Here is a 12844-nt window from a genome sequence, read left to right as displayed (position 1 = left end):
CGCGACCTAAGTTGTTCAGTAACATGCTAAATTGTCGATATAAAAGTACACGGTGTAAAAATAACATAGAAACTAACTATAGTGGTTGTGAAGTGATTCATTGTACCATAGTGAAAGCATAAGAAATCATTCAAATTTTTGTTACTACAACCAAGATCTCATGGATGGTCGTTCAGCTCAGGCTCACGCTCAAAGTTTTGCAACGGTCGCTATAAAAGTTATGTATTGGCTAATTAATAGTAGTAGTAAAATTGTCTAGCCATCAACAATTCAACAAAGAATATTATATTGGCTAATTAATAGTCATTTTACTACGTAGTACTATATCCTAATTTTCGAGAGATGAAGAAATCAATATACATGAAATATGCAATATTTTACTTATTAGTAATAAAAAATTTAAAAATAGTAATATGTTTATAATAGTACTATAATCTTTGTATGGAATCTTGTGCGGCAATAATTAGGCAATTGTATGAAAAAAAGTATGGTGGAGAAATGGTTGTTTAATTCCGACAATAAAGCTAAGCTTTCACATTAAACAAATACTTTAGAATTTAATTAATGGTATAAATGGAATAGGGTTAAAAACTTAGAACCCTAAACAGCCTGGCATAAATAAATAAAATACACTTTCTTAGAATCAAAGTTTGCTAGAACATGGCTCATACACTTTTATCCACATATTATTATTTAACTATATTCAATATTTTAATTTATATAATTAATTTATGGGTTGCTTTTTTTTCTTCCTTCATCCACAGACCATAGAAAAAATAAATAATTCAATAAAACTTTTCCAACCATGTCTCATACACGAGGTATGGGGTAAAAATAGGATTATTTTTTTAATTAAATACCAAAATTTGATCTTATTCTCAATTTTTAGTTTCAACTTGTAAATGTTATTAATTATATTTTTCTATGCATGTAAATTTTTACAATTTAAAAAAAAAATCAATGGTTCAAATCAATCGAAGCAATTAAAACACATATTTTTCATTATTTACAATCTTGATTTCACTGATATTTTTATGCAAGACTCGTGTTGTGTGAGTTGTGATATAAAGTCACATCCATTTCAATTATATTTTGCAAAATATCATCTACGTTTATGCAACGTGACGAATTATATGTGATGAAATAATTTTGTAATGTCATTTTCGTACATTCCTATGCGAAAATTGAATAAGCATATATTCTCTTTCCCACCTTAATTGGTGTACATTTCATAATACAACCATGTCACTAGCTAATCACAATCTTGCCACAAAAATAAATAAGAGCATCACCAATTATAAATACTAAACACTTCATTTAAATCACAAGTATTTGGCTATCTTCAGCTCAATCTAATATTTAAATCGTACGAATAATTCACAACTTTACAGCAATTTGTATGATCTCATGGGACTTAGTTTTCCGGTGAAATTGGTGATAGCGTGAAAACTGGATTTTATGACTTCAAAAAAACACGGACTCTTTAACACGATATCGTCTAGGTTGACTTGAATCGATTCCATTTCCATTGGTTTAATCAATTTTGAGGATTTTGTTCATTTGCATCTCTAGCATTTGAATTTTAGGGCGTTTGTTATTTGGGTCTTAACGTAACTTTGATTAACTACTATAATTCCAACTCTCGAATCTCAATTAGGGCATCACAATAATTACACAGTAAAATTATGATTTAATTTGCAATATTTGAAAGTAATAGACTTGACAAGATGCCAAATAAAATTGTGATTTAAATAATACTTTTCTAATTTAATTGTAAAAGACCATTATATTGAAAGTAGCCAAAATTAAAGTGATAGTAATATAAAATTGATCTATTAAAAATGATGAAATCAGGTACCCTTCTTATTTGCAGATTAAATAAATGGTGACACCAAGAGGTGAAGTTAACCATAAATAAAATAATCGAAATCCAAATTTATTTATATTAAAATAAGAAATAGAAAAGAGTGTTAGTGGCCCCTAAAACATGGACATTCTCTTCCATTACAGAGGTATCGTATCAGCTTAGGGATCAGTTAAATATAATTATTTCTTGTTTAAGATAATAACATTAAAATTTTCACACAGTTTATAACTAGTCTTTACGTATAAGGACAGGTGGCGTAATATCCGTGAAAAACGGGAAAGTCACGTGATATCTGCCTAAGACTCCCCGATCACGTGGCCAACTAATGTCTTGATGTGGTGGGTCCCTTCATCCCGTTTACATCGCATATTCATTATTTTAGTCTAAAGTTCCTTTAAGGGTATTAGAGTCATTTCAATTTTCGGATGTGTGTTTTAGACATCCTTCAACGATTATTAGTAACTGATAATGAAACTATTAAGGTTAGATAATGATTAGTAAATACTCTCTTTGTCCGTCTCTTTGTCCGTCATTAGTAGTCTCAGTTTATTATTTACGTCCGACTGTCATTATAAGTTTCGATTCACTTTTACTATAAATGACAGTTAGACCTCACTTTCTATTAGTAATATCTAAGTATATAAAATGGGTCGCACATTTCACTATCTTTTCTGTCCATTTTCCTTTATGTAGTATATTTCTTAAAACTCGTGTTGAACCCAAATAAATTTTTTTATGCTGAACTCAATTAATGTTATACAAATGAAAAAAGATTTTTCACTTGGCACGTGTTTTAGTGAGTAGAATTATTGTGTTGTGATGTGTTTGTGATTTAATTTACGTTGCATAAAATGCTCTAAGTACTTTGGCTGTGAGCGAGTGTTTACCAAAGCAGTCGACAAAGATCCGTCAATAACAGAAAACACCAAACATAAATGAAGCCAAAAAAACCTCCTTCACATTCTAGATAAGCCTAAGGGCACCACTACTAAAAATAAAAATACAAGGACATGAGAACGCACGACTTTAAGAAAGCTAGACATTAGTAGAAAAGTTTTCTGTGAATAACTTATGATATGGTAGGTATTAGTATTTTTTTTCAAATGAATTAGGTAGAATGTCATGATTTCGGTTGAGGAGAATATAATGTAAGAGAAGCTTGGGTTGTGGTGTGAGTTCTAATTAATTGGATGTGACGAAGGTTAGTTATACAATTAAGGTTACGTGAAGGTTGTGGGACACTATGTTGGAGGATTGTTTTCTTTACTACTCCAGTATCGATCATTAGAAAATTCTCAATAATAATTCGTGTACTATCCTATCTTATAGAAGTGCAAGTTTAATTTTATGAATCTGCAATATAATAATTTTCAGTTTATTTATCATTCATATTTATTTAAAAATAACAAAAATTAAATGAAATCGGGGATATAACGGAATTATTGGTGATTTAAATGGAATGCTGACAAGACATTTCAAAAAGTGAATCCTAATACGATTTTAGAGTAAAATATGATAATACGTTGAATGACTTGAATGAAATACATCTCAAGTTAATCCAAATATTTCTCTTTCGGCGAAAATGGCATTCAGAGAGTTAAACTGGAAGGGAAAAAATTGCTCTTTGTGAAGAAAAAGAAAATAAATAATTCATTTAATTTATATAATGAAAGAAACTATACCTTCATTAAATAGGCATAATTATAAAGAATAAATATTTGTGGATTTATAAGAGACACGTGAGGCGAGAGGATAGAATCACGTGCGTCCATGCCCTGCCAGACTTCGCGTGCGGTGGGTCCCACCACCCTCTGTCTCAGTTTAAATCGAATAAAAAAATAAGTACATAACATTACCTATAATCACAAAATTAATTGTTCATATCACATGGATCCCCCAAAAATTTATTATTTTAATAAAGTTGTAAATATGACGCGTGACCAAATTATTAGCCATGGAAAAAGATTGAGAGATTATTTATCCAGCTCGTTTTATGATGCTCAATTATGTATTTCATTTGTTTAATAAATAAATTTCATATTTAATTAATTTATTTATTATAAAATTAATACTATGGAAGCAAAATTTACACTCTATTATCATTCCACTCATTTTCTTTTATAATATCAAATAATTTCTTAAAAAATTGTGTCTGACATTTATTAATAGATGAATAGAGTATTATTTATATGGACGAAATGTCTTTATATGAACCAACACTTTTCAACCATTTAGTAAATGTGAAGGTTCGAAATATGAACTTGTGATCTTATTTGATTTCATTAGATCCAATGCCCAAGAATGAAATAAAATGGAAATTTAAATCCAGGAATTAGGCAAATTTTTTTCCCAATTCAATGTTTCAAATATGAAACTCCAAAATGATACCATGGGCTCAAGTTTTCTTCCCCACAGCTTGTAACAAAAGAAGCAACTTAAGGAAGTAGTAAGATGCACCACCAATTGTGGCATACTCCAACTTCTCACTACCTTCGACGGCCGGAAAATCGCCTTCGGTCGCCCGGGTGAATCCCCCGGCCAGCCACCCCAAGTTCTTGTATCCTCCATTATGCAGCTTTGCAACAGCCATCAAGGATCTATATGTGTATGACATGTTATCAATAATCAAAGTAAGTTTTCTCACATACCAAATATGGAAATAGCTAATATTTTAACCACATTTTCTCTTTCTCGGTGAAAATCATGAGAAAATGAACAAATTTGAATATTTAATTACAGAGCTTTACTTATCACGTGTTCTCAGAATGGAAAACTTGAAAATCCAAAATAAGAGAAATCCATTCTACATACTAGGAGTACTACTTTTAATCATCCCAAAAAATAGTTTTTTTTTGCCATTTTGTCCGTCCCTATAACTAGTCCAATTTTTATTTTCGAAAACCTTTCACCACAAATTAAACCACTAATGATGTGGTCACCGTCGTTTACTAACATCACTTCAATTACTTTTATAGTATCTTTACCAATTTTGCATAAATTCATGTCGTCCCCAAAATCAACATTTCCAAGGGACTGATGGAGTGCGTGAAAATAGTAGATTCTGGATTCAAATTTCACGCACGCCTTAGTCCCTCCCCACATGTCACGAGCAACTTAAAATAGTATCCACTAACACTACTTAAACTATTTTTTTTCTCTCATTCATATTTTACCAATTTTGCATCAAATCCCGTTTTATCCCCAAAGTACATTAAAACAGTTGATTCGGGATTCGAATTTCACGCGCACATTAGTCCCTCCCCACATTCCTCAAGCAACACAGAATCATTATCCCCTAACATCACCTTAGCTATTTTTTTTCTCCGTCGTACATACTTTACCAATTTCGTATTAAAACACTAGGTCAGGACCCGGAATCTCACGCGTACCTTAGTCCCTCCCCGCACGCCACGAGCAGCTTCGAATCCTTATCCGGAACAACCTCCTCCACTTCTTGAACAAATCTAGGATTGATCATCGTAAACAACTGCCCCGTCCACAGCCCAATGTAACCGAAATGCACCCACTTCTTCAACAACGTGACGGGGCTATTGTCCTTGTCCTCCACGAACAACGGCACGTGCATCGATCCCGAGACACGTGCCTTGCTCCTCTCCCACTCCGGACGGATGTCCAGCAATGTGTAGCCGCGGGACTCCAGTGCCGCGGCTGCATCTTTTGGCGGGATGGGAGTGACCACGCCGGATTGGATGAGCTCCTGAGCTAGGCCGCCTAGCGCTGCGTGGACGCGGATGCGTTTACGCGGCGGAGGGGCGGCTGGGCGGAGGTGTTTGAAGGGGGGTGTGTGCGTGTGGTGGTGCTTCAAGTGAAATGCCATGCGCTTATCTAATTATCTTATCTTTGAGTTCTAGCTTTGGAAATAGACCTTTAGGGAAATGGGGTGATGAAAAGGTATTGGGCTATACCCGACCCGGATGAGCCCAATTTCTACTTACAGTAACACAACTTATTTTGAAAATGTTGCGGCTTATGTTTGAATTCATTATTTATTTAGATATGATTTCATTTATACAAGTTTGGTTGATTTCATTATAGTACTTTATCCATCTTGTTGTAATTGAGTCGTTTTTTTTAAGGTGTTTAATTTAATGGGTCGTTTTGTAATCTTCACACATTTGATTATTTTTCTGATTATTTACATATTTTTCTTGACGTTTTCTCTGTTTATTAAACACTTAGTTGATTCCATGTGCCCACAAATTTGTGTCACTTGTACTGAGGCAGAGAAGGAAAAGGAAAGATATACTCCCTCCGTTCGCAAAATATTGTTCATGTTTGACTCAGTGCGGTTTTTAAAAATTGTAATGAAAAGTCCACTACAGAGGAGTATTAGTTTAATAATAGAATGTGAGTGTAATCAGTTAGTGTTTCAGGTCCATTTACCAAAAATGAAAGGCAAAACACATTCTTAGGTCCTTATACTTTAGTCAAAATGTTAATTAGGCCCTTGTACAATTTTTTCGTTTTAATAGGCTCTTATACTTTTCACAATATTTTTATCAGGTCCTCGTACGATTTTTCGTTTTAGTAGGTCCTTATACTTTTATCATAACTTTCATTAGGTCCTTGTACAATATTTTATTTTAAGGACTTTTTTTCATTTATCTTGGATAATAATCTAAATTTAATTATACTTAATGAACTTTTTAATATTCCATTATTTAACTTAGCATAGTCTACGAAGATAATATCATCTTGTTATCCAATAATCTCAGTAAGTTGTAGAGAATAATAAAAAGATTAACCGTGATGATTGAAGATTAAAACCGAAGTTTTTTTTTTTTTGAATAACTATCCGAATTTTCAATTGATTATTTATATTTATATTGAAAGAAACGTTTCCCTGAATATTTATAATCATAAGATAAGTTCAATAATAAAATTAAAAGATTCATTAAAATTAATTAATTAAATATAAACTATTATCTAATATAAAAGTAAAAAATATCTTAAAATAAAAAATTGTATAAGGACCTAATAAAATTTATAATCAAAGTATAAGCACCTATTAAAACGAAAAAATTGTACGAGGATGTGATGAAATTTATGAGAAAGTTATAAGGACCTATTAAAACGAAAAAATTATACGAGGACCTAATGAACATTTTGAATAAAGTATAAGGAGCTAAGAATGTGTTTTGCCAAAATGAAAAAATAAAAATAAAAATAAAGTGGACAACATTTTTTGAACGGACCGAAATAGCAAAACCGAACAACATTTCGCAGACGGAAGGAGTAGTACTTAATTAAATTGTCTTTTTAAAAGAAAGTCTTTGATAGGGGATAAAGCCAAAAAATTGAAAATTGATTTTTAATAGAATTCTGAAATATCACAGTTTTTAGAGACAAAATTATTATGAGTCTTATGACCAAAATAATTATTGGTGAATAAATAAAGGGTTGGGGGATAAGAGCACGTGATCGAAAGGCTACGGGCGGTGGGTCGCTCTCAATCTCGTGAGGGAGTCACGTGGTGTTCAATATTGGAAATCCAATAAGTGGGCCTTTTTCCTTCTTTTTCTCACTTTATTCATTTTTTAGAATAATTCATCAACATCAGCATTGACCCTTCTATCTTTTCTTATAATTCCATGCCTCTCATGTTAAATAACTTAAACCAATTAAACCAATACTATTATTTTTCATGAACTGAGAGAGTACAAGTACATTATTACCAGCTACACCTACTTTACAACTTACAAGAATGATATCTGATAAATTACACTAGTATTACAAACCTGAAAATATCATGGATTTTTGTGAGTTGTTTCCTTCTTCTGCAACACAACGCGATTGACAACATCCTTCACAAATGCATAGAAACATTCTCGGCAAGAACAAGGCATTAAACTAGATTTCTGATGCTGTTCGACGCTGCTGAGATGGGAGCATACGATACCTGGAATTGAAGGCAAACCAGGCCGTGGATGCTCCAAACCACATGCAGCTAGTATGGAATGAGTGGAAAGTCTGGCGATTTCTTTGAATGCGTCCACATCTGTCGAGAGTACAGCTCCTTTTATATACATCCAACTCACACAACATAAATCAATCTTACGAAAGGGAACCGAATTTAGTTATTATGCATGCTAGTGAGTCAAGAGCGAGTACCAGACACCGGGATAGTCAGTATATTTAAAATTCCATAATTTCTTTAACCACATTAGTCTTAAGCAACTAAAAGAAAGCTTTCAACACAAGTTCTGATCAAGAGAGCAACTTATAGCACATGCGAAGACACCAATGGGGTGTGTACTTCGTGTGGGTAGGCTCGATTAAAAATAATCCAGCGTTTACATTTAATCATTCTATGGAGAGCATTCTGCATAATATAAGCTAAAACCCAGGGATGCTGCAGTTTGGAGGGGGAATAAATTTACTTAATGGATGTATTTTTCCTTATTTCATCAGTCTTTTGACAATATCAAGAAACCATGATTAGGTTAAACCTCAATTTTACAAGATAACAAGCAAAAGCTGGTTGATGTGAAAAGACTATTATAAATATGAAGCATCTGGTAAATGGAAATGCAGAACATATTTGCTGACATACCTAGTTTCTCCTCTTTAGTCTGAAGTTTTAAGTTGAGCTTTACTAGGGATTGAATCTCACTCTTGGCAGCATTATATTGCTGGCTGTCAACACAAATTTTCTCCGAATCCCTTTTCTCCTTCGCATGTTTGACCTTGCTATGGGAGGAAGACACATGATTAACCCCATTAACCTGATCGAAATTTGGAATAACTCGTCCTGATGCATCTGATCCGACGCAACGCAGTCCTTCTAATGTTTCTGTAGCTGGTGATTTCATGCTTCTTGTATTAGCCTTGTGCACGTGTGAGGGAGTCTCCTTAGAAGATCTCAATTCTTGGTGTGCACCAGAATGACCAATTACTGAATCGTCACGGCTATAGGTGACTTCCTTCACCACATACAATTTCCGCATTCCTTTTCCAGAAGATGAAGATGGTTGTGCATAGCAATCCTTTGCTAAATTAGGTTGGCTATCTAGTGATACTGGCCTATTGCTCACAAAATTAGCACTTTTAGGGGGGTTGGGTTTTCTTGTCTGGAATTTTGAGGCTCGAGGCACAATATTGGACCGTTCACGGTCTCGTCTTTTGGACTTTGCTTTATCAAACATCTCCCAGGCTTTCTGTATCTCATGGTCTCTTCGGTCATTCTTTACATCAGGAGAACTGCACTGAGCCATTGATTGCTGATTTACGCCATCTCCACTTCTAGAAGCCACAAAATTCTGGGAAATGTTTCCCTTGCCTCGGTTGGAAGAGAAATGAAAAACGCCACTCCGAAGTCCATTCCAGTTTTGACGTAATGCACGTATGCGGTCATGAAGATTACGACAATGATGTAGAGTTCTAGCATTCGACGTTGGTGCCTGCCTCCCAATAACTCCTTGGCTTGTTGAACTTGATCGCTCAATGCCGTTTCTCATAACAACTCCATCATTAGAAGTACTAAGTGGCAAGTCAGACTGATATGATGAGACCCTTACAGAACTCCGAGCTGCATGGCCAGGAGATTCTCGCACGATATCCATAATAGAAATGTGTTCCTCTGTAGATTTTCTGTCAGCCGATGACACATTTGTTTGAACATCAGGATCGATATTTGATTCACTCTTCAATTGTTCCTCCCTCAGAAGTGCGCAATCCTGACAAAACCAATCACCTTCCGGAACTGTGTAACCTAGGCCAACACAGTACGTATGAGCAGCAGCGTCGCAAAGATCACACAAGAGTAAGAGGCTTTCATCTGATACGCCCTGACATGTGGCACACTTAGCTTCAGAATACATATTTCGAGGGCCATTTGCCAAATTTCCAGAATAATGACAAGCCTGCATGATCACAGATGGATTGAACATGAAATATTAGGAACATGAATAGCAGAGGCTCCTACTTTTTTTATTGGTAAAGGAAATATCATGTGGTTGCACAGTTCTTTTTTAAAAGAATGTTATATACTAGTAGTATACAACAAGAATCCCAATTCAATGCTCACACTAAAGAGCAGTTAGGAAATGAACCAAGATGTAAGAAAAATGATAAAATATTCTTTGTGACACCAAGATCAACAATATAGGAAATTGAGGATACACTTTTACTAAACAACTTACAAAAGACAGGTTTCAATCTGAAAGCATATTAACCGGAATTAGCACAGAAGTGCTTTGCAAAACATGGCATTGAAGTTTATAGGGCAGGATCTTTTCAATAAGAAATGAATTTTATTAGAAAAACAAAAGGTAAAAAATACAAGGGAATAAGAAATTCCAAAGGTTAGATCAACCTAACAGCAAATACAACTACTCCACAAGTCTAGCAATAACCAACAAAAAGAAGGGCCTTACAAACTTTGTGATTTGAGGCCCGTCAAGCAACTCTAAATTCAACTATATCACACACTTCCCATAAAGAAGATTCTTTATTCCTCTAAAGACACGAAAATGTTATAGTTCTGGAACAATGCTTAAAGTGCTTAGGCCTTGTTCTTTTAGACCAACAAGGCAACAAAATGCTTAAAGTTGAGGTCAAAGACAACGATACAAAGCCAAATAACTAGTTATAGCAACTAATGAATTGGTTTAATGAAACTTGGCGATTACCTACTATTATTTCACAAGAAGCAAAATCCAGAAATGGACCCAAAAGTAAGCAATATTCTGGCATCTAAAAGGGCTAGTTAAATTATAGTTGAGTCGTTTTTATGGCTGGTTAGTCCAAAAACATGGGCTACTACACCTCAATTGGAAAAGGGACAAGAGAAAAAAAGAACAAACTGGAGTTGCTAGGTAGATTCTTGACTCTGACCAATTTAGTCAAATTTGGATGTTCAAACTCAATGCCTTCCATTTTATCTTGCACATAAACTCATAAAAGTACGTTCTTTGTGGATACTAAATATATGCTATTGTACTGATCTCTAAGAACATGTGTCACACTTCAATTGGACTTCTTGGGATGTTCCAACTCTTTTACCCAAACTAATCATGAAAGAATCAAAAGACATATAAGTGTAGAATAAGACTTAGCTACAGCAAAAAATGACAAAAATAACTTAAACTCTCAGATCACCATTGCATACAGAGAAGGTTTACAGTAGGTGGCAGTCACTCACAATCAGATGTAAAAAAGGGGGAAATTTGCTAAAATTCTCATTCCATCGTGTGGCGTTCAACGAGCTCATTCAGAAGCAAATTAACAAACACCTTTCTCTGACCATACCTAGCTTCTATGCTAATCACTTTCTTTCCCCCAGATAGACGCACTAATAAATTCACATTTCACTATCTCAGTGTTGTGTAGTGTGTGTTTATACGATCAGCTAATTCCCCAAACACCTCTTTCTAATCATACCTGGCTTATACACTGATCAATTTTTCCCCAAATAAACGCACTAATAAATTCACATTTCACTATTTCAGTGTTTTGTAGTGTGTGTTTATACGATAAGCTAATTCCCCAAACACCTCTTTCTAATCATACCTGGCTTATACACTGATCAATTTTTCCCCAAATAAACGCACTAATAAATTCACATTTCACTATTTCAGTGTTTTGTAGTGTGTGTTTATACGATAAGCTAATTCCCCAAACACCTCTTTCTAATCATACCTAGCTTATACACTGATCAAATTTCCCCCCAAATAAACGCACTAACAAATTCACATTTTAGTGTTTTGCAGTGTGTTTGCTTACACGATCAGCTCATTCAAGTGGAGCCACCGAAAATTAAGAAAAATCGACAGCAAAATAACCTGATCACGGACAGGGACGCGGACGACGCGCTCGGAGGCGAAAACCGGCGGCTTGGGAGGGCGGCGGATGGTAGAGAAGCGGCGCTTGCAGAGAGGGCATTTGGACTCGACCTTGGCCCACTCCATGATGCAGACGAAGCAGTAGTAATGGTCGCAGCACTCGATCTGCCCCCTGCTGGCTCCACCTTCCGACAAGCAAATCCCGCAGCAATCGGCGGATTCATCTCCGGCGATCGGCGGCGGAGGCTCGTCATCGACTAGGGATTTTGATTTGCCTTTATCGATTGGGATTTCGAAATTTGGGGATAGGGTTTTGAGACGTTTGTTTGGGGGAGAAGAGTGGAGATTCGTGGCCATGGCGATTCAGCGGCAAAAGCAAAGCTTCTGTTATTTATAGTTATCTATTTTCCATATGATTGGTTAATAATTTAATTTTAGATTAATTTTATAATTTAATTTCAGATTAATTTTATTTATTTGTCAGGTTATATTCTGGAAAAATTTGACTGAATATTGAGATTGGATATATTAGAACATACATTAGGTAAGAGAAAATTGTTTTGATTAATTTTGTTTTGAATAAAATTGGTTCACAAAAATTAAGCAAACTTTGCCTTCTTACATCTAATTTACATTTGGATTTGGATTTGATAAGAAAGGGTTAAAATCACATTACTTGGATGATGGATTCATATTCATCCAGTCGTCTCTAGACATAAAAGAAAATTGCTATTTAGAAGTAACTGCAAAAAAGTATTCCAAACATTTTCTTTGGCATCTCAAGTTTTGGATAAAATTGAAGTGTGCATTTGTTATACTATGTTCAATTATTTTGAGAGTAAAAGACCAAATGTAATCCTAAACATATAACGATTTTACGATTTTGGTCCTCAACATTACGTTTTGAACTTTTCCGTTCAATACATTTGAAAACGGGCCTGATTTAGTCCTTTTTGGACGGTGCCGTTTAAAATTAACAACACATTTGAATCATGCTTGTCGATTGACGATTCTATCCGAACATTCGTCGTACCAAATATTATCGATTGATCAATTGAAAATATAAGCTTAAATCAATTAGAAATTTTAACAACACAACTAAAGCGCCATGGTTATATATCATAATAGTATCAAATTAAATGATGTGTGCAACAATGGTGTTTATCTCTAGAAC

General features: G+C 34.5%; 2 protein-coding genes across 2 annotated transcripts; both read right to left on the bottom strand.

Moving 5' to 3' along the window:
• Window positions 1–4169: 4169 nt before the first annotated feature.
• Window positions 4170–5737, bottom strand: LOC125212611 (rhodanese-like domain-containing protein 10). The gene is made up of 2 exons (XM_048112823.1): window positions 5257–5737; window positions 4170–4464 (listed from the first exon to the last, which is right to left on the bottom strand). Exons 1-2 carry the CDS (start codon window positions 5703–5705, stop codon window positions 4263–4265), a joined length of 651 nt encoding a protein of 216 aa, XP_047968780.1. The 5' UTR covers window positions 5706–5737; the 3' UTR covers window positions 4170–4262.
• Window positions 5738–7500: 1763 nt separating this feature from the next.
• Window positions 7501–12027, bottom strand: LOC125209966. The gene is made up of 3 exons (XM_048109543.1): window positions 11671–12027; window positions 8442–9750; window positions 7501–7886 (listed from the first exon to the last, which is right to left on the bottom strand). Exons 1-3 carry the CDS (start codon window positions 12025–12027, stop codon window positions 7636–7638), a joined length of 1917 nt encoding a protein of 638 aa, XP_047965500.1. The 3' UTR covers window positions 7501–7635.
• Window positions 12028–12844: the final 817 nt, after the last annotated feature.

This window comes from Salvia hispanica, chromosome 3 (genome assembly GCF_023119035.1).
Source record: "Salvia hispanica cultivar TCC Black 2014 chromosome 3, UniMelb_Shisp_WGS_1.0, whole genome shotgun sequence".
NCBI classification, from domain to species: Eukaryota; Viridiplantae; Streptophyta; class Magnoliopsida; order Lamiales; family Lamiaceae; genus Salvia; species Salvia hispanica.
This window is presented reverse-complemented; position numbering and strand designations above follow the sequence as displayed.

What these genes read in the sequence shown, in the direction of transcription:
- LOC125212611 (XM_048112823.1), bottom strand. Translation starts at nt 5,705, where the DNA reads ATGGCATTTCACTTGAAGCACCACCACACGCACACACCCCCCTTCAAA. An exon ending in GCGTGCGGGGAGGGACTAAG is followed by an intron (nt 4,465 to 5,256) that starts GTACGCGTGAGA and finishes ATACACATATAG; the next exon opens with ATCCTTGATGGCTGTTGCAA.
- LOC125209966 (XM_048109543.1), bottom strand. Translation starts at nt 12,027, where the DNA reads ATGGCCACGAATCTCCACTCTTCTCCCCCAAACAAACGTCTCAAAACC. An exon ending in GCGTCCCTGTCCGTGATCAG is followed by an intron (nt 9,751 to 11,670) that starts GTTATTTTGCTG and finishes GTGATCATGCAG; the next exon opens with GCTTGTCATTATTCTGGAAA. An exon ending in GACTAAAGAGGAGAAACTAG is followed by an intron (nt 7,887 to 8,441) that starts GTATGTCAGCAA and finishes TACTCTCGACAG; the next exon opens with ATGTGGACGCATTCAAAGAA.